At 35.3% G+C, this 22505-nt stretch overlaps 3 protein-coding genes across 5 annotated transcripts; 1 reads left to right on the top strand and 2 right to left on the bottom strand.

Annotated features, from left to right (window-relative positions):
* Positions 1-574: 574 nt before the first annotated feature.
* Klp31E (kinesin-like protein 31E) lies at positions 575-9391 on the top strand. Of its 2 annotated transcripts, none has more exons than XM_018551095.1 (16): positions 575-960; positions 1666-2050; positions 2143-2589; positions 2670-2778; positions 2884-3087; positions 3155-3459; positions 3528-3762; positions 3892-4793; positions 4876-5225; positions 5466-5660; positions 5802-5927; positions 7010-7178; positions 7251-7356; positions 7480-8034; positions 8109-8379; positions 9313-9391. In XM_018551095.1, exons 1-16 carry the CDS (start codon positions 926-928, stop codon positions 9389-9391), a joined length of 4473 nt encoding a protein of 1490 aa, XP_018406597.1. In that variant the 5' UTR covers positions 575-925. The 2 variants fall into 2 exon arrangements, with proteins under 2 accessions (XP_018406597.1, XP_018406598.1); XM_018551096.1 differs by lacking the exon at positions 9313-9391 and adding an exon at positions 8588-8660.
* A 420-nt stretch (positions 9392-9811) lies between these two features.
* Positions 9812-12599, bottom strand: PSR (bifunctional arginine demethylase and lysyl-hydroxylase PSR). 2 transcript variants are annotated; one of them, XM_018551092.1, is made up of 6 exons: positions 12409-12599; positions 11777-11982; positions 11123-11405; positions 10478-10833; positions 10097-10329; positions 9812-9949 (listed from the first exon to the last, which is right to left on the bottom strand). In XM_018551092.1, the coding sequence occupies exons 1-6, from the start codon at positions 12479-12481 to the stop codon at positions 9922-9924; spliced, it is 1179 nt and encodes a 392-aa protein (XP_018406594.1). In that variant the 5' UTR covers positions 12482-12599; the 3' UTR covers positions 9812-9921. The 2 variants fall into 2 exon arrangements, with proteins under 2 accessions (XP_018406594.1, XP_018406595.1); XM_018551093.1 differs by lacking the exon at positions 9812-9949 and having other exon boundaries at positions 10093-10329.
* A 1783-nt stretch (positions 12600-14382) lies between these two features.
* On the bottom strand, positions 14383-18407 carry sip1 (septin interacting protein 1). The gene is made up of 8 exons (XM_018551089.1): positions 18217-18407; positions 17228-17438; positions 16936-17113; positions 15888-16843; positions 15518-15714; positions 14991-15419; positions 14748-14905; positions 14383-14631 (listed from the first exon to the last, which is right to left on the bottom strand). Exons 1-8 carry the CDS (start codon positions 18323-18325, stop codon positions 14383-14385), a joined length of 2487 nt encoding a protein of 828 aa, XP_018406591.1. The 5' UTR covers positions 18326-18407.
* Between the last annotated feature and the right edge of the window lie 4098 nt (positions 18408-22505).

Below are 22505 nucleotides of genomic sequence, written 5' to 3'. Positions count from 1 at the left end.
ACATTTTTAAATTGATTTTAAAAAAGTAACGGAAAAGTAACGAAAAGTTATTTTTCAAGTAACGGTAACTGTAACGAGTTACTTTTAAAAAGCGATAACTGTAACTGTAACTAGTTACATTTTTTACTCGGTAACGAGTAACTGTAACTAGTTACTTTTAAAAAGTAACTTTCCCTTCCCTGGTATATTATATGATTATCTACAATGGTCACTAAACTTGTGCTTGTGTTGTGCTACCGGTTGCGCCTGGCCGCCGACCGATGGCGCTACTATCGAGGGCTGCAAGTGAGTTGGAAATCGTATCACTCAAAACTCATATATTTCAATTCCTTTTATCTTCTGTAAGTAGGAAATCTGTGGTAGGAACATAGCCACAGTGACATAGCCATGCATAGCCAGATCAAAATGTGAGAGGCGAAGTAGCCGAATGTTAGCGAGTCTCGGCGAAATAAGCCGACGTCAAAAGAGGGAGGTCATGGTGGGATATGGCTCCCGTCTTGCCCCGATTATCATACCCTCCCTTGCCCGAAATAGCAGCTCATGGCTCCCACGCTATTGTCGCGATCAACGCGATTGTTTGGTCATGCTTGGTGATTAGTTCAGTGACGGCTGCCGTCGCCGTCGTGTACAGTAATAGTAGAAGTTGTCAAGTGGATCGATTTCGCTCGCAAACGTCACGAGAGAAATGCACAATCTCTCGTGCGTCGTCCACCAGAGATGGTCAAGTTTTTACAATTATTGTGCCTGATAACGCCTGCGCGAGCACAACGTTATTGTCGCATAGCGGAGGACCGCAACTGCCTACTGCCCTGCAGCTCAATTCGCATTTGGTTTATTTTGGCCTAATTTTAGCCTAATATAGCCAAAGTTGTCTTATGATCCTCACATAGTTCCGCATAGCTATCGACTAGCTGCACGTAGCGAGATGGCGGACGATTCGAGCGTACGCGTTGCCGTGCGGTAAGTAAATAATGCATTTGTATAATATAATAAAATCGAAACCGCTTTCAGACTTTTGTCCGTGACATTCAATGCGTGCAATGTGACATGCCGGTGACGTGCCGGTGATACGCCGGTGTCAGTTGAGAGACAGACGACTCTGCTTATTCAAATACATGCATCTCTCTATTAATTATAAATGACGAGATAGTTGAAGAATTTATCGTGGCAGCTGTTCTTATTTAGATAAATATTCCTCGCATGTTTCTGACACCTCTGGATACCTCCAATGGATGTTTCTTATGTGAAACAGGCTGACGAAGAATACTGCCCGAGGAATAAAATATCTTTAGCAAGTCGTAACACATCGCGAATATAAATAATGTGATTGCTCAATCTGGAATTTTTGAATTTTTTTTTTTATTACGAAGGACGAAGCGCGAGATATCCTATACAATCCTTTTTCGCGTAAATACATTATGACGTAAGGAAAAACTTGGACTCGGGCAAATTCCACGGATCGATTGCAAATAATGATTCTCGAGTATCTCCTTTTACGACACAAGCGCGTGGGCTTAATTACCGATCGCCTAAGAAATAATCACCTTCAACTTCAAAGTATATACAAGCGACCTTCGTTATCAACAATATCGCGTTACCGCAAAGCGTTTGTTGTTTTTCAGTCGTTTTTCAGCAACCGTTAGATAAATTGGTTGTCTGTTGCAGAATAAGGCCTCAAGTAGCTCGCGAAGTAATCGACATGTGCAGGATTTGTACTCAAGTACCTCAAGGGGAGCCGCAAGTTTTTCTCGGACCCGACAAGGCCTTTACATATGATTACGTTTTCGATACTCAGGTGAATCAAAGCGCGATTTACGAAACATGCGTGAACCGTCTGGTGGAAGGCGCGTTGGACGGCTACAACGCGACGGTTCTCGCCTATGGACAAACCGGCTCGGGTAAAACTTACACCATGGGCACCGGTTTTGACGTAGAAATCGATGAAACTATTGTTGGAATCATCCCTAGAGCTATTAAACATCTTTTTGATGGAATAGCAGATAAGCAGAATCGCGCGAAGGAACGCGCGCAAATGCCTCCGGAGTTTAAGGTCCGTCAAATTATCTGGGATTCAACTTGTACTTTGTCTATCATCTTTAATTTCATTATTTCAATAACGATCTCTCTCGTTACATGCCATAGGTTACAGCACAATTCTTAGAATTATATAACGAAGATTTGAAAGATTTATTAGAGCCAGGAGGACCGAGAGGTGGTGCACGTATTCACGAAGATACAATGGGTAATATACATTTAGCTGGTGTAGAACCACGCGTTGTAACCAATCCCGAACAAGCGTTGGAGTATCTTCGATTGGGTGCGCTATCACGCACAACTGGATCCACGCAAATGAATACGCAGTCCTCTAGATCGCACGCAATATTTACATTGTATATCAAACAGCAAAGATGCATCAAAGTCGAGGATCCTGACGCGGATGTTGATACGAGTGGTATCGAGTTAGCGAATGAATTTGAAACGTTAACCGCCAAGTTTCACTTTGTCGATCTGGCTGGTTCCGAAAGATTGAAGAGAACGGGTGCTACTGGCGACAGAGCAAAGGAAGGCATTTCTATCAATTGTGGATTGGTAAGAATGGATCCTTTCGACAAAAAGATAAGATAAAAAGAGTATCCATCTGATCATGTATGTTACATTCTTTTCCGTAGTTGGCCTTGGGTAATGTTATTTCCGCTCTTGGTGATAAAACAAAAAAAGCCTCGCATATACCGTATAGAGACTCAAAGTTAACTAGATTACTTCAAGATTCTCTCGGAGGTAAAATAATATAGTTGCGGCATAAGTATATAAAATACTTTCAAGTCTGCTTTACTTTTAAACCTATTTTACGGCTTACATTGTAATGTAACAAATACTTTGTAGGAAATAGTCAAACCGTTATGATAGCGTGCGTATCACCGAGCGACAGGGATTTCATGGAAACTTTAAGTACGTTAAAATATGCAAATCGAGCAAGGAATATAAAGAATAAAGTTACTATTAACCAGGACAAGAGCTCGAGAACGATCGCTTCGCTACGACGAGAAATTCAACAGCTTCAATTGGAATTGATGGAATATAGACAAGGTATATGGTTTGAAATATAAATATTGTAATAATACTTTTATATTACATATCTATCTCTTTTCCTTAGGCAAGAGAATCGTCGGTGAAGACGGAGTTAACGACGCCTGGCATGAAAATCAAATGTTGAGTAGCGAATTACAAAGTCTTCGCACCAGAGTGAAAGCACTTTCGGAAACAGTTGATGCATTAACAGCCAAGAACGCTCTTTTATTAGCAGAAAAAGCAGCGGGTCATTGGGTAACGACATCGGGCAAAGGTGATGATCAAGTGACTAGTCTGATACAGGGTTACGTTCAAGAAATAGAAGAGTTACGAGCTCGTCTATTGGAAGCAGAAGCTATGTATCAGCAATTAAAAAAAAGGCAAATGCAGGTGCGATGAATTACTATGTTCCAAGATGTAATAGATTCATTAATTGATATTGATAAAATATTCATTAGGTTAACGCAGCAAATCCATACGGGGATAGTTCGTTTCATTCTGATTCCGCGTCTGTGTTGATCGATGCTAAGAGAGATGTCGAAAAAGAAATAGAAACGTTAAGAACTTTAAAAGAACAATACAATCACGGTAGTAATACTATCAAGTCAGTGGACGAGGGAGAAATAGACGATGCGGAGAATGCACAGGATTCTGTAAGCGAAGATGATTCCGACGATGATTCCGATCGTAAAGGTATATTTAAATACGTTAAATATAAATATCTTGTGTATATGTGTGTATGTGTGTTTTTTCAACATCTTTTATATTTAACGCTCTTACGTGTTTCCATTATATTGTATAATAATTATGTTATTTTTACAGAAGAGGACGAGGAAGAAGCAGCTATGGGTCGTGAATTGGAAGCGCTTACGTCCGACATCGATGTTAAACAACGCCTGATACAAGAGCTTGAGCTTTCTCAAAGACGTTTGCATACTATGAAGCAACATTATGAGGATAAATTGTCTCAATTACAAGCTCGTATTAGAGACACTCAAGAAGAAAGGGATAAAGTATTGTTATCCTTGCAGCAACAACCTACGCCGCCTACCGAAAAAGTGAAAAAATTACGCGACGAATATGAGAAGAAGCTTGCTAATATGCAAAAAGAGATGCGACTTTTACAATCTGCTAAAAAAGAACACGCAAGATTACTGAAAAATCAATCTCAGAATGAAAATAGGTTGAGAGGCTTGAGGAATGAACTTTCGGAAATGAAGAGAGCCAAAGTGAAACTTTTAAATAAAATGCGGGAAGAAGCCCAAAGACACAAAGAAAACGAACTGAGGCGAAATAGAGAAATAGCACAGTTACGAAAGGAAAGTCGTAGGCATGCAAACGTCATTAGAACGTTAGAAGCTGACAAAAGAATGAAGGAAGTTGTTCTTCGACGTAAACAAGAGGAAGTAACGGCATTACGAAAAAGGGATAAAGGATTGAGTCAAAAAGCTGCTGGTCGTGCACCAATCAAATCACTCAATCCTAAAGCATTGAAGCAAAGATGGCAAACATTCGAAAGAACAATCGCTAAACAAGCATTAGCAAAACAAGCTGCCGCAGAAACAGAAAGAGAGATGGAAAGATTACTTCAAGAAAGAGAAGAATTAGGGAGAGATTTGGAGAGACTTCAGAAGCAGAGGAGTCAAATTACAAGTGCGAGAGGTGACACCGCTGATATTGACGAAGAAATCGATAATGTGGAGAGTAAAATCAGTTATCTACAGGTAACCTATTTTAACAACTGTTTAATGTAATTCAATGTTAATAGTTTTCTTATTATTATAATGTATTATTATAATTTTACAGGATAGTATCGCGGAATGTCAGCGGGACATGGTTGAAATGGGCGATGGTGAGGCGGAGGATGAACCCGGTGTCGAAACACTCATCTCTACAATTCGAACAGTAGACGAAGCACAGTACTTACTTCAACGAATGCTCGCGTTTACCGTGGAGCAAAGTTGCATAGCCGCACAAAAACAGCTCGAGGTGCGAGATATGGAATCACGGCTCAATCAAGTTGCACAAGAAAGCGATGTACAACATCAATTACTGGAGCACGTTTTACGCGATAGAGATCTTTTATCTCTCACAAACAATCAGAATAATGTATTAGCTTATAGCCCAGCCAGTTCAAGGAGTTCTTCTCCCGACAAGTGAGTCAAGCGATATTTCTCTAAATAATTTTCTAAACATTTTATTTTCGAATCGTGATGATATCTTTCAAAAGTATTTAAACGTTTTGATTTTTACAAAATGTATTTATACGATCTAATTCGAGACTACTTATTTCTTTTTATGTACAGAATAACCACGGTATTTACTATTTTTTGAATTAATATTATTTGAATTAATATGTATTACGCATATTTCATTTTTATTTACATTTGAAACAGTGAAAATTACGGCCAAATTATACTTGGTGAAGAAAGACAGCGCAATAGTAAAGTTAGAAGAAGAACAACACAACCACAGGAACTTCTTTATGGTATACACCCTAGTCCGGAAAATGTAAAAGCAGATGATCAAAATCAAAATCAAAATCATAATTATCCTCTTACCAGAGTCCCTAGTGCACCGGGTAGCTTAAAGTAAGTACACGTCTTTTAGACTTCAATGGTCTTAGATTGTAAAAAATGATACATGTGCAAGAAAATTTACACGGTAGTAATTCTATGTGTGAATATACGCAGTTCTCCGATATATATGTTTGTTTTAATTTCTGTATACAGAGGATTGGTGTTAACCAGAAATCAGTACAGTGGCACTGTAACTGGTGGATCACCAACTATGAGTCGTCGTGACAGCACATCGCCCAGAGCTTTGCGACGGCCGATTCATCCAGGTGGAGGCTCTATGTGAGTGATTCTTCTGCAGCACATTCTTGTTCTTGTATTCCTTATATATATATATTTTTTTATATTCTACTCCATGCACTACTGAAGACCTTTATTTTCTCCAAATAAATTTTATTGATTTTATTTAAGATAGGAATCAAGTGCAAGTATTTCGTGCCTAAGAATAATAATAATTATTAGAATGTCGCGCTCGCGCGTTCGCACAAACACACGATATATCAAAATGAGCGTAAGAGAGCACATAAATAATGTTAAATGCAACACATTTCATAAAAAACAACCTTTTAATATATAAATTGTAACATACGTATATAATGGCGTTATGTTACAAAAAATATCTATTATATTATTTTCCCTATGTATAAAATGTGCCTCTGAGTTCATCATTAAATAAGATATTCAATAAACTTTTCCAAGTTATATATTGTAAAATAAAATATAAATATATACGGGGGAATAGCATATTACATATACACACACATATATGTGATATGGGATATATGTTTTATACAATAACTGTATTTTGCAAATGGTATTTTTAACAATAAACCTAGAATTAGATATTTACAAATAAGTAAGACATGTATATTTTCAGTAATATATATTATATTCATATACATATGTTTTTGTATCGCTGACATGCTATAGATTCTGTTTATATCTATTTAACTCTTAATTTACATTAACATATTATTAATGATGGCAATAAGAAAAGACATTAATTTATAAATGGAATATGTATCTTTAATATATATATAGGCGTAAGAATTATATATTTTTTGTATGTAGGATAAAGAATAAATGACAAAATTTGAAGTAAGACGCGAAAATTCGATAACTGTCGAAAGTTACTTCCTTTTGACTGTTCCTTACTTACATATTTCTAAGTACGAAATTTGCATTTGATGGCTAAAATTAATACTTGTGTTTAATTGCGCACTACTCCTATACACAAACTAGATTGATCGTAACGTTTCGTTATCTTTTCTATGCATGCATGTCTGATATGATTTTCAAGTCGGCATGAAAGATTATTAGCCAAATGCCGGCTAACTAACACGCTAACATAACACACCTATTAGGGAGCAGGTAGCGCATACGGATATATCTTCACCTCCTGGGTCACCTACTACATACAGACGGTTCAATAGCCGCGAAGAAAACGTATTTTCCAGACTAACCGCGAGCAGGCAGTTAATTGCGTCTGAACCACAACCAATGAAAGGAATTATTTCACAGTATCAGGGTAAGGTAAGTACAAACAGGTAACAAGCTTTCTACCTCTCTTCTGGAATCAAGTATTAGATATGATTTTTCTATTAGATGCAACCACGGGCCATTTTGCAATGTTCCCATGTTGCGGAAGGACATAGCAAAGCTGTTCTTACTATATGCGTGACATCGGATTTACTTTTTAGCGGCTCGAAAGGTATGTGTGGGTCTGTATATATACATATATATATACACACACGGATTGCAAGTCAATGATATCGAAAAATATTTGTTTGAATGTATAATTGTGATAACAAACGAGTTACTTTGAATTTTTCAGATCGCACCGTGAAAGTATGGGATTTGGAAACAGGAATTGAAAGTTCGACTTTAAGTGGACATCCTAATAACGTCGTTGCTGTAAAGTATTCTGCTGTTCATCAACTTCTATTTAGCGTATCCGCGGCATACGTTAAAGTTTGGGATTTAAGAAGTGGCAATAACTGCATAAAAACATTATTTTCATCTGGCCAAACTCAGGCCGGTCCTATCGCATTATCGACTCCGTCTAGAATGCTTCAAGTTCCCGTGGGCGAAACAACAATTAATGATTTAGCGCTCAGTTTGAACGAGCAAGAACTATATACCGCAGCTAGTGATAAAGTTAGAATATGGGATCTTCGTAAATTGACATATACTGCTAGATTGAGTACGCCACACACAGCGGCCGTTATGTGTTTGGCTGTTGCTGACGATGGTAGAGTAATAGCGGGTAGTAAGGATCATCTGATATCTCTCGCCGAGCCTAATATATCCGGACCGTCCGTTAGTTTAGCGCCACCACATTATGACGGAGTTCAATGCTTAACAACAGTTGATTCTACATTATTTTCCGGTGCGTTATTTATTGCGCATTACTGCGTAATATATAAATATGGAATAAATAATTTATTATTAATTGATCTTTAGGTTCTAGAGATATGTGCATTAAACGATGGGATTTAAGCAAAATGGAATTGGTTCAATCCCTAAACAACGCTCATAAAGATTGGATTTTGGGTTTATGTACAATAAATAACGGTTCCATAATGATTTCGGGATGTCGCGGTGGTATATTGAAGGCATGGTCAGTTCCTAAAGATCATCTAGGGGAATGCACGCCTATTGGAGAAGTGCGAGCGCATGCTTCTGCTATCAATGCTATTGCGACCAATCAGCAGCATATATTTACAGCGAGCAAGTAAGAGAATCTAAACGTTTTAATGTTTTCATAATCAGATCTGTCTCGAAAATAATATTTGATACAATGATATGTATGCAATAGTTTTTCGCGAATTGACTGTTGGCATATATTTTGTGTATCAGATATGCATACTTTGGTTCAGCAGTCCACATATTATGATATATAATAATTCCGAGTAAAATAACATCTCGGATGTTGATTTCAGCTCTGGGGAAGTGAAGCTGTGGCGTGTACCCGATTCCTCATTATCTATGTCTATGTCCACAGTTTCTCTTTAACTTTATTTGCTTTTTACTTGTGCGATACTGTGTATGCGCTTATCTTATATTTTTGTAATGATGCGCATGTCTATTTATAATTGAACATTTAAAATATGTTACACATAATGCAGCATTTTATATGTAAAACTGACTGCATTGTTTGTTACACCTGTATAACGTTCATTGAATGTTGCTATTTACATTTCACTCAACACTTTAATACATACAGTATTAATTACTAATGCTTGAAGTCGAATAAATACATACAATTACATTTTATAAACTTGGTATTTATATTTATATATATATTTGCATTATGAGATTCTGCTAATCATATTAGCATAATTTAATTATCCATTTACAATTTTCAAAATTGCACACCTAAGTATGTTTGAGCCTATCAAATTTAAATGCACGAGATATATATATCCAATTATTTTTTCCAAACATATTTTTTCTATAAACGACATCAACGATGTATAATCATTCTCTTACTAGTCAATAAAACGGAAAAATAAATTATTTATTAATAATTAATTTTGTAATAATTAACAGTTTATTAAATAACAAGTGTATTGATCTAGTGTACAGATGTTTAATTCATTATTATTTGCTTCTATGTTGTTTACTCCACTTTGGTGCTTTGCATGGTCATCGTGTCGATACGAAGCGATGGAACTGTGAAATTATGGAACTACTATAAACGAGACGTAAGGACCTTCCACAGGAGCAACTCACTTAAAAGCTAACACATGCGTGTCCTATACTACAAATTGTATTTAGTTTGCAATTATATAGTTCTCATTTAATTTAAATGATAATGCACTTGATCGATTTATTATTATATTAGTTTGTACTTTTTTTATACATTGCTATTGCATTCAGTTTTTAATATTGTTGAGAATACTCTTCCTAAATATTTTTATATATTTTGACTTTATTGTAATTTTAATAAGTATTAGGAGATGTGATAATTATCAAAAGTCTGCAGGACAATATGTAAATTTGTTATCTAAGAAAATGACGAATCGTAATGTTAAAGTTTATCGGGAGTAGGAGTAATGTGCATTATCATAAGACGCTTAAACATAAGGCTTGGATAAAGTATTATATTTATAGAAAAAAAAGCTATATGTGTTATTTGATATTTATTTTGTTATGAACATAAAGATATGATCGTAATAGTAATAATAATAATAATATTTATTCTTAGTACAAATAATTGTTGGTTAATACTGTACAGTCTGAGGTCTCTGTAGGTTCCAAATACTGGATATTGTCAGGGTTGATTATTAGTCAATTTTCTTCTGAAAATTTGAAAACAGTATTATATATACACATAAATACATACATCTTAATTGTAGTTATAATTGTAATCACATAAAATCGACTGTATAAAAAAAAAGAAAGGGAAAGGAACAATACATAATTATAGCATTTCAAATATATACTACCTCTTTTTCTTTTTATGTGCGGTAAGTGATTCTTGACCACTATCATCCTCACTATCCTCAGATTGACTACTACTGGTACTACTTGATGAACTACTCGAGGAACCGCTCGAAGAATCACTAGCAACACCGGTATCTTCTTTTACATCTATAGTTTCTGCTAAGGTTGCCAGTTCAGGTTCTTTATCGTTGAGTACTTTTAACCATTTTCGCGATAATTTTGGTCTTCCTCGTACCTGTGATAAATTTATTATTACAGTTTGCATAATATTTATTTGCTATGAATGCACATATGTCCAAGTAATCTTGCAAATAACCTCATTTTAATAATATTTCCTCATTGTGACATAATTATTTATTATATTTTATTTGTTGAGTTCTTACCGTTTTATGCCAAACTACCGGAAAGTTGGTACGCGAACAGAAATTTTGCGTAACTGCTATGGTTTCATCAAGATTTAATACAATGTGCCACCATCCACCAGGAATGAAAACAGTTTCTCCAGGAGTTTGCAGAATTTCTATTGGGAGACAATCTTTTGGCCAAGTAGGTAGCTTTGTGCGTGGATAGACAATGGAAAACCACGTAATAGCTTCATCTCTTTGTTTACCACCTTCAGCTGCAGTTACTTTCAGAAGTTCGCGAGGAGTATGCGTAGGAAATAAACACCAGCGTTTATGGCCAGAGATTAATGCATTCCATGCACTGGTACCTAATGGATCTATATGTATTCCTGTACCTGCAATTGCGATTATTTTTTTAGTAGAATATGTATGTTTTACGTATTATTTAACACACTCAACTCTCTAACATATCACATATGTAATTCACAGTTTTTAAATGTAGTTACAAACAGCATCCATGTTAGTGATTTTTAATATTTAAAATCTTTTTGGAAACACAAGATTTATACTTACATAACTTTTAATTAGTGCAATAATTACTTTTTTAATTATATTAAAAACTCAGAAGTGCGTATGCATGCACTTGCATGTGCTGGATATTAATATATGTCGAATATAATTTACCAGATCTCGCAGGTCCCATAACAAACCAACGATATGGTGGTCTTCGATGTTCGCCTGCATGATGGAAAAGATCATCCCGAAAGTATTTAGGAATTACATAATCTTCCAATAATTTTTTTCGTCTTGGATGTTCACCAAATGAGCTATCAAAAATGTATAAAGGAGAATCATCTTCATTATTATACATATATCGAACATAGTATTTCATCTTCATTTTTACACTATATCCCTCATTGTCTTCTCCACATTTAAACTTTTGATTTCGATATTTCTTTGCTAATCTCTGAAATTGAATGAGAAAATCAGAATTATTAAAAACTATTTGTACAGTGTATGAGTATTAAGCTGATTTTATAATGAGTCTATAGTTGGAAGTCTTAGTCTTAATCAGTAAAATTGACCAATCAGTGTTAGTCAAATTCACCAATAAAACTTAGGATTACTGACTCATTGTAGAATCAGTATTAAAGACACAATTTTCTTTCAATTAAGAAGGTATAAATAAAATTTAGGGTTTGTCCAAATCATTAGATTGAATTTCAAAATTGTCTAACATTTGAAAAGTATATCTTTTTAATAATCAATTATATCCATTTATAAAGAAGTACTATAAAAAACAAAATAAGTAATTATCACATATAAAAAAGATCCAACCTCTATAGTCCATTTATGTTGGGCTCTCCAGCCATTTTGAACACCTCGTATTATCACAGGCTTGTATGGTTTCTCATATTTTTCTACAAATTCTTCTGTAGTCACATTGGATTCATCAATTCGTTCAGCATTGTCTTGAAATTCCCAGAATTTTTGAAAAATTTTACAATACCCATGCTGGATCCACGTGGTTTTATCAGCAAGTTCTTAAAAGTACATACGTTCAAGTTAGAAGTACCTATTACAAGTTTTCGGCGATATTGCAATTTAAATTATTTTGTAAAATGTATGAAATTATAATAGTGATATAATATATTTATGCATAAATGACAGTTGAAATACATAGATCTCGAATTAACTTGACGGAAGTAAAGGTCTTTAAAGGTGAATAAGTGGATTAAGATTATCGGGAAATTGAATTACATCATCGTCATTCAAGGTCTCAGGGGAGTGCTCTTTCTTGCTCTTCTTGGAAATAATCGTACAAAGTCGGTGAACACGATTTTTTACTATCTTATTAAGCTCGGGCATTTAACTTTTGCTACGTATAACAGATACATGAAACAGAAAATGAAAAAGCCGATATCGGTTTGCCACTTTATAACTCAGGTTATAAGTTCCGTTTTCTTTACCTGGTCGAGCCTTCTTTTTCACCTCTTTGATCCTCTTTCTCGCGCGATGATCCAATCTCCAGTTTTCCGTCATGACTACGTTTGTATTGTCTATTTAAACTAGAAATGTAGAGAGAATATATTTATTTACAGATTACAACAAATTACAAAATTCAAAAACGTTACAAAACGATGTACGACGACTCACAACGTTGCGAAAATGCCATTTAGTAATAATCGGCGATAACGGATGGTAACCATGATGAAAGAATTACATCCCTTCCATCATGAATAGTAACGGACAGGATTGCCAACTTTCTCAAAGATTTTCCTAGGCTGCGTTCAAAAACATCACCTGAGTGCTCCCGTATATCGTTTTTGTGCTTTTGTTACCAGCGCGAGTTCTGATTAGCTACTGATCTTCCACTTTCCGAGTTTTTTAACAGCTAGACGTGATTTATGGAATTCTTCATATGCTGGATTCGCACTGCATCCGATGTGCGTCTACGACGACTCTACAACCAATCAGAAAAATCGTATCGTCGACGCGAGGCAAAATTCTGTTTTCCAATTGGTTGCAGATTCGTCGTACGACGAAAATTGGATGCAGTGTGAATCCAGCAATAACCTCATTCTTTATTTCTCTTCTCTCCCATCAGTTGCGGGATTCTCTAAACGTTTTATCGATGATTGTCGCTATCGTTAACTAGCGACAGCCAATGGCAGGACAATCCTAAAAGAAGCGCGGCTCTCATTGGCTGTTGCTAATTAACGATAACAACAATTATCGAAAAAACGTTTAGAGAAACCCGCAACAGCCCCTGTATTCTGTAACTCGTTAAGGCAGTTAACGACATCGTTGCGCAGATATCTTATGGTGTATAAAAAGCTGCGCAACGATGTCGTTAACTGCTTAACGAGTTACAGAATAGGGCCTCAGGGGGCCTATTCTGTACACGCTTACCGACAACCATGAAGGAAGATATAAGGAGACTCCACTCGGTCTCGCCAGTCTACAAGACATGAACCCATTTTAGGTTTCGAGTTCCGTTTCCGATTCTCGACACTCGCAGCGCTCGTGAATTTAGTAGTGCTGCGCATAATGAGTGCGAGTAAGAGAAATGATCATTTCTCTTACTCGCACTCATCAGAATCGGAAGCTGAACTCGAAACCTAAAATGGGTCCACTTTTATTTTACGGAGTGGAGTCTCCTTATATCTTACTTCCTGCCGACAACTGTCGGTGTCGTTAAGTGGCGATGGCCAATAAGAATCGCACTTTTCTCCTAGAACAGTCCATATCATTGGTTATCGCTACTTAACGATACCGACAGTTGTCGGTAAGAGTGTACAGAATAGGCCCCCAGAACATGGTAAAACAGTTTCAATCGGTCATTCAATCGTTTGTTGAACAAAGATCATTTTATCTAGTCCAAAAAATGTCCATCACAACTAATTTCTTCAAAATACCATAACTTAATTTTATATTGATATTACGTTTTATTTTATAATAAAATAGATTTTTGTTATACAAGTTTATTTGAACATCCGAAAAGGACTGAATCATACAGCTGAAACATGTAATGTCAGACTTATGAAAGTAAAATTTATAATTAGAATGTGTGTGTGTGTATATAATATATATATATAGCTCATCACTTTATTTGAAATGTTGACAAATTATTTATTTGATTCTTATTAGTCCTTTATTACACAACTGTCTTTAATTTATTATAGATTTTTAATACAAAAATGATGTGTATCGCTTAAGTATGAATACATAGATTTAAATACATAGATAAAATATACATTATGAAATGATGTAAAATGATAAGATAATTAATCAACTTCTCTCACAATACTTAGTAATATAATACATTACTAAATATAATATTAATATAATATTTACGATATAAAGATTACAATATGTCTGAACTTTAATAATATTATTATTAATAATAAATTAATAATAAATTAAATTTAATAATATTATTATTAAAGTTCAGACATATCCAATAAGGCATTCAAATGCGTTGGCATCCAATTTGTACCATTGTGACATACAAATAAGACATTGTTGTCAATGTAGGCTTGAACATTGCCCACTTTATACACTTGCTTAGCTTCCTTGTATCTATTCGGAATCGGTATAAATAATATACCTCTCTCTTCACACTTCTTTTGTACGAAATCCTTGAAACCCTGCGGAATTTGTGAAGCTGTTCGTACTGCCTCTGCGAGTCTCTGTAAAAAAACGATAGTATAATTTTATAGAAAATTACAGTATGCATATTACTGACATTACTTGTGCTATTATTTAACATCACGTAATTTAAACGAATAATGTGCAATTCCTGTACCTCCATTCTCGGTTGCGCAATTGGTGCCACCTGCGATATTGTTGGCTGAGTTCTCTCTAAGCTTGTTAAATATGAAACTTGTTCGATTGCACCAGGTTGATGAGTTTGTGGCCCACTGACAGCCCTATTCATCATGTCCAATGCTTTCTTAAAATGCTCTGTAAATCAATTTGTTTCATAATTTAATAATCATCAACTATGAGGAAACAAAAAATGTAAATTCAATATAAAAATGTAATTTACCTTTTACTACTGGTTCCGCTAGTAACTTGTCACTTAACATCCCCTTCCAACCCATATACCAAGTTGTAACTTGATCATAATTAGGCGAATGATTGAGCCAAAGTGCTAAAACTTGTAGCCATTTTGGGAAAAAGAATTTGTCAAGTAATCCTGCCATGATATGAACAGGGATTAATTCTTTCCATTCATACACCCAATTCCATTGATCTAAGTGCTGTTGATGTGGATTTATAACAAACTCAGATAAAGCTATTTGCAATTTTGGAATAATGTTTTTAACTAAAAACGCTTCCATGTCTCCTTTAGCAAACACTTCTGCCCACGGTTGCAACATTAATCTAGCAGATCTATCTGATGGATGCCAACCTCCTAATGCAGATCCGAGTTTTCTACGTATTATTGGATAAATTAAAGTATCTAAACGATTTCCTTGAATAACATAAAAACAGTTATTATTACAACGTAATTCATCTGTATAATCAAATATAAAAAGTATAAAAAATAAATTTATATATGTATATATTTACGTAATAATGGTAACCAAGGATGAATCCATGTATGAATAGGTACAGTATCAGTAAGGGGATTCCATTCTTCAACTTCCAATGTTAATTTTGGTAATACTAATAAGTCTAATATATTTTCCAAAATCCAATTGGGTAATAACGGCATCCAGTATTCTACTAATTCTATTAAAGGCTCAGGCTGCCTACATGACCACTGTCTTAATTTATAAATAAAATATATATATATTATAAAAGGCATGAATACATTTTAAAAACTATTTTTTACAGATGTATATCACAATAAAAATGTGAATATTTTCTTATATCCTTTAATTTACCTCTTTAAATTATTATACATATATATTTAGTACATATTATAGAAATTACTCACTGTATGGCTCCTCTAATTGATGGCATCCATGCATTCCATACTAGTTGATCATATGACTGCATAGTCTGTGTTTGCAGTGTTGTACTAATTCCATTCTCCAAGATATCTTTCCACTGTTCGAATAATTTAATCGGTTGTTTTGGTTGCAATAATGGATTCCAATTAAGCAAACAATCCTTTATTTTTGGTGCCACAAAACTGCTGGCTAATTCACCAAGTTCATACATCTTATACTCTTCATAATAATTGTTTTGTAAATTTTTAAAAGCCTCTGCAGTTTCTTCCAATGACAATTCGTTCGTTTCATTCATTAACTTATCTACAATTACAAGCACATTCTCTAAAGTATCAATAAGTTGGATATGTTGATCCACGACTTTGGACGAATTCTTTTTTTCTGCTTCTAAAGCAATTACTCTATCATTTAAATGTCTCATTCGTCGATCATTTTGAATAATATCTTGCTCACACATATCTACAAGTAAATTTAAATTATGCTGTAATTCAGGCAGGGCAAAGTTTACTTTAGATCTTTTATCAGACGTAATCACAGTCTCATCAGGACACTGCTGACCACCAGCTATTGCATGGTATCCACTAAGAATTCTTTGTTCCGGTCCTGTCATATCGATAACTTTAACTCTACTCATATCGCTTGATACTGGAAGTTTTTTATTAGGTTTCAGTTTTCCATCTTCTAAAACTTGATCTATACTTCTGTAACAATATCTGATTTTTTTTTTGCTGCTATCACCCTTCCGCCACTGAGATACGGATTTGGATTTAGATTCTTTTGTTTCCTCCCCCTCGTCATCTTTCTTTTTCTCAGGAATCTTTGGCGTTTTTTCTGGACCATATGCACCTATTGCACCTCTTCCTTTTCTGAGATGTGCTTCTACTGGTGCACTTATTCCTTGTAATTGTTTACCTAAGCCTTTACCAGGTTCAAATCCCATCTAAATAAAAATGTTTTCTAATGTTAATTTACTACTTTATTTTATCTTACTCAAATTTTTACAATAAATAAATAACATTGCTTGTAAAATACCTGTAGCAATAATTTAGCACCAATACCCTTTGTATGTACTTCCCAACTACCCATTCCACTTTTCATCAATAAAGGATTCACTTGATTACGCTTTTTACGTAGACCTGCAATGTCACTATCCAAATTCAAAGAGAAAGATGGACGTGATTTGGAATTATTTGACTTCTCATCTTCTGAACTAAAGGAAAAATATTATATATTTACATATATGTATAAATTTACTCTTAATAAAGATCAATGAAGAAAAAACATTTACAATTTATTAATATAAAATAGTTATGTTAAATCTCACCTTGAACTACTATACTTTGTTTGAGAATCCTGTGTTTCTTCTTCGTCTTCTTCATTGTCTTCAGCTTCCTTGTCTTTTGGTTGTCCTGCTTGTTGTATACCACCAGCGACAAAATTAACTGGTGTTGTATAATTCTTAGGACCCTTGTTAAAAGTTTTAAAAGATGGTCTGCTAGATAATTCATCTTCATCACTATCATCTGCCCATATTCCTGTTTATAAAAAGAGAATATGTTATGAGAAATTAAACTGTACTTAAAAGAACATAATAGTTACTTTACATTCAAGTAAAACTGAGTCTGAAGCAAGTTGAATATTTCATACTCAGATAATGACGTCATTGTTCAGTATGTAAAGGAACGCGCTAAACTGAGAAATTCTCTCAATACGGATATCACCTTCGATTTCAATGAAATATTAGGCTCATTCAACATGTTTATTGCACGAAACAAAAAAATTTGAAAAACGTTGGCCCCTGATTTAACGTTTTTTCTTCTAGATTTTTCCGTTTGCAATAAATGCGTTGATTGAGCCTAATATTTCACCGAAATCAAAGGTGAAGCCTGTATTTTAAATAATTACCGATTATTTGCTATCAATAATTATACTTCTTTTATCACTTTATCCTTACTTGCTCTTTTTGGTGAGTCATTGCATACACATAAGTTCATAACTTTACTTTTACATGTGAATCTGAGACTCAGTAAAGCACATGATCTCGAGCTTGTGCAGATTGTAGATAAAAACTCAGTTAAACCTCACTTACCAGATGTAAAAGGAACATGTACTCAACTGAGTTATGACATCACAAGTGAGAATTATCTGAGTTTTGGTACAAATAGAAAGCAACTAATAATAACTATACTTTTGTGCATAATAAAAAATATATCAAATAATGTGTTTTGAATAATTTCCAATTCTTTGATTTTCCTAAATCTCTGTCTTAATTTAGTGTAAAAATAATATTACTTGCAATGGTTATAATCATACCTAGCATTTGTTGTTTCTTTGAAAGTTTGCGTCGAGGACGAGCAATGTTAAATTCATTATCCAAGTCATAATCAGTAACTTCGAAACTTTCAACTTCGTCCTCCGACATTTTGTTGTATTATTTGATTAGTTGCAATATTGTGTAATTTCGTAATAAAAGACGAGCTCATCCGCGGACCATATATGATATATGTAATACTACTATATAGCTAGATGAGAGAGAAGTCCATGTCCCAGAACCACGGTGCGGGAATATACTTCTCTCTCTTTCTCAGCGTACTTTGAACGTTGTGCGCATGCGTCGGATTCATCCCCTCCATCAATAATAAATAGAAGGATAAATATACATATATGTGTAAGGAAGAAGGAAAAAGTGATTGATTCCGCTTCAGGGTTTAACCATTATACCCCCACCACCGTAATGCTCTCTCCAGTCCTCCATGGGTTTGGGATTCGATCAGGATTTGAAGAAAATAATATGCTTTGATCTTTTAATCTAACACACACAGGTTCATTACTGAACTACACTAATACGATTGTAAAACAAAGTTTAATTATCAAAAGTATTACTCTACACTAAAATTATTAATTAAGGTTTACAATTACCGCTAGGATTATCAAATTATGAAAGTTATTAATTATCGCTAAATTTAGGAGAATTTACAATTATTACTATGATTAGAGAATTACAAATTATTACTAAAATTAGACGATTAACGATTATTATTAGGGTGCGTTCCGAATTACGCATGAAGCGCGTATACTGCATTACTGGTGCGCAACGCTTTGAAATCGTTTAGTCAATGCGCATGGAGCGCTTTAGGCTGGAGTCACATTGAGCGGAAATCTGCAGCGGAACGGAACAGCGAGACCAATCACATTCGCAGAAAGTAAATCAGCGGAATGATTGTAGAGTTCTGATTGGTTTCACTGTTCCGTTCCGCTGTAATTTTCGCTCAATGTGACTCCAGCCTTAGTTATTCGGAACGATTTCCTATGCATTCTATGCGAGTTCAAGATAGACGTCAATAAACAATTTCCAATAATTGTAATTTCTTTTTTAAGGCTTTCTTTTCATACGACGTCGACGCTCATTTTCAGCATTAAAACAGACCACGTGATAAAAATTGACGCTTGCTATTCGTCAATTTTTATCACGTAATCTGTTTTGACGCTGAAAATGAGCGTCGAGCGTCGCATGAAAAGTCAGCCTAATACTTTTAAAGAAAAATGATGAAAGTTCCGATGATAGTTCCGACTCGAGCGATAGTGAAAATGAAGTTGAAGGCATATCTCTAAGTGACATGCAGAAGGTATTTTTTCTATTAATGGTAGATAAATCACGTGGAAAACAAATTGGAGTTGAAAAAATTATAGATTATGTCGATTGCGTAATTCCTAATTAATATAACGTCTAATCTATACATTAAATAAATCAAGGTAAAATAATGTCATTAATTTTCGCTTGGCTTACTTTCCTCTTTTACAAATTATGCGCATAGACCGCATGAACGCATCAGACGCATCAACTGCCTCAGGTCGAAAGAGAAGCAGTCAATGCGCTGAGTGGAGTGCTAAGAATTCAGTACGGTAAGTACAATCTGGGAAACTCAAATACTCTCGAAGCGCTTTCGAAGCGCGCAATAGTTAATTCGGAACGACTTTCTATGCAGTCTACGCGCTTCATGCGTAATTCGGAACGCACCCTTAGAATAAAGCCGTAATCACACTAGCAATTGCGCGATTATGATTGAGGATTATTTCTCAACCAATCGGTGACTACTTTGCTCTGATTGGTTGAATAATAATCCTCAATCGTTAATTTTGGCCTAGTTTACACCGAGTACTTAGGTTTGTTCGCGTTGCATGAAATCCCCAAATAATTTTGCACTTAAAGTGAGATATATATTCGGCTTTAAAAAGAAAGAAAGCGAAGATGGTAAGTGCAAAAAGTGCAAGCAACGCGAACAGACCTCTTGATACGCTTATTAAGTACCATATTCGTACCAAATCACTTAATACGCTCGGTATAAACGCTAGGGGATTATTTTAGTCTGATACTCCCGATCACGAGTATCAGACCAAGTTGGTACGCGTATCAAAAGTTTCTATTGCGCTGTAAACGCCAACGACATATAGACGGAGCTGTTGTACCTCTCGGTGCAACAAGATATTATTTTGGGATTCGATCCGCTCAAAGGGTTGGAACCCACGAGGAAAGACGAGGATAGTAAAAGGTCGTTGAACAAACACTCACTTCACCACACTTCTATTTAAAATAACCCTTTTTATTTAGCAATTTGATAGTTGATTACAAATGTTGTACCCCTTTATTTATATAATTATTTATTACTAAAGATTACAATGCTTTTTAGTAACTGTAACTTTCATTTAATTAATACAGTTGTTTAGTTAAATGAATATATTTTAAAGTTATCGCTCGTGACTTATGAGTAAACCGGTCGGCGACGGTATCGCGGATGTTACTGGACTCGGTTCTCGCGACGCGCGTAACGTATCGTTACGTTTAGATTTCAAGACAAGACTCTGCGCTCGGCATTTAGGCGGTCGCTTATATTGAGTTTGATGATGTCGCTTTTGGTCTTCGATCGGATCATATATGGTAATATTCGTCGCGCTAGAGGCGCGATCGCGTGATTAAAGAATGTGCAATCTTGCACTTCCGCTGTTGGTTGCCATGCCGAGTGCATTTAGGTATTTCGCGCGCTACGATCTTAGATCGACGCTTTGTCGCGCGCGGTTTAAAGAATGTGCAGACTTGCATTTCCGGTGCCGGTTACTATGCCGGTTGAATGAAATAATTGATAAAATAAGTGATAGCCATTCGGGCTATAACAGAGCATTTCACTGAGGGGTAGGGAATAATCGCGGCGAGAGGGGTAAGGTCACTTCGACTATTTCCGTCGTGACTCGAATATGTTCAGAAACAACGTAGACACTCATTTTTAGAAACGTAACTTTGCTGTAAAATGCCGTAAACAGATACAAACAGATATGAGATGAGAATTGGATGAGAACCGTTGATAAATATGTCAGAGTAAAAGGTGAAGTAGCCGAATGTTAACGAGTCTCGGCGAAATAAGCCGATGTGCCCTTAGTTGCCCTTAGTTGGGCTGTGGTGGGAGTGCTTCCGTCTTACCCCGATTATTCCGCCCTCCCTTGCCTAAAGTAGCAGTTCATGCTCCGTCTATATGTCGTTGGTAAACGCTTGATTCATGTAGAACTAAATCCGCTATTTGTAAGTTAAGGTTAAAAGGGTGCAATGACATGGAGTCAGAAATAGTGGAACGGAACAACAACGGAAAAGGCAAATGGAAGGGGTTAACCAATCAGAGCAATTCCGTTACGTTATTTCGTAACTGGGTTTCACTAGAGTCCTAGATATCAGAGAAGCGCAATCGGCTTAAATCAGTATCGCAAAATTACTAAGAAAAGTATTAAAAATGGCGTCATTTGCAGACGAAATATGAAATCCACCAATCGTCTATTAGTCAGCCATTTTTAATACCACTGAATGAATGTCATGATTGGCTGACAGTTAGCTAATCAGGACGCGGAACATCGGTTGCGCTTCTCTGATATAGGACTCTAGGTTTCACTAGAAATCTTATAAGGGTGCCGTCCCATGGCACGGAAAACGGAATCGGAACACGGAATCGGAAAAGTGAAATAGTAGGGGCAACCAATCAGCATCGTTCCGTTCCGATTTTAAGTAGCCTGGCTCCCCATGGGGCATAATTTTCGGAAACGGAAATTTTTCGTACTCTGTCGATCGCTAGCGATCACAAGAAATTAGGTTAAGAATAATAATTTGAAACCTACGGATGGAGGAAGAAGAAGGTTAAGAGTACCGAAAAAGTAGAGAATATCATCTGTATAAGTATTGTAATTATATGTTTGCTAATTAAGTAATTATTATTACTAGTTTTATTATTCTTGAGCCATAATATATTAAATATTTTTTATATGATTTTTGAAGGAAAAGGTGAAAGCGATAACAGCACGATTACTTCTAATGAAAAATATAATAAAGTCGCAAAGTACTCCACAGTTATCTTAATAATAATATTAACATAATATTATTGAATATTATGGATATTTGGGAAATTGTACATATAATGTTAGGTTAAAAATGTATGCAAGGCCATCACCATAATCTAAAAATAACTTAGCAAACATATAATTACAATACTTACACATGACATTTTCTACTTAAATTTTTCAGTACTCAAAACCTTCTTCTTCTTCCTCTATCCGTAGGTTTCAGG

Source organism: Cyphomyrmex costatus, unplaced genomic scaffold (genome assembly GCF_001594065.2).
Source record: "Cyphomyrmex costatus isolate MS0001 unplaced genomic scaffold, Ccosl1.0 scaffold1336, whole genome shotgun sequence".
NCBI classification, from domain to species: domain Eukaryota; kingdom Metazoa; phylum Arthropoda; class Insecta; order Hymenoptera; family Formicidae; genus Cyphomyrmex; species Cyphomyrmex costatus.
The sequence above is the reverse complement of the archived record's forward strand: the minus strand, read 5'-3'. Positions and strand labels throughout refer to the sequence as shown.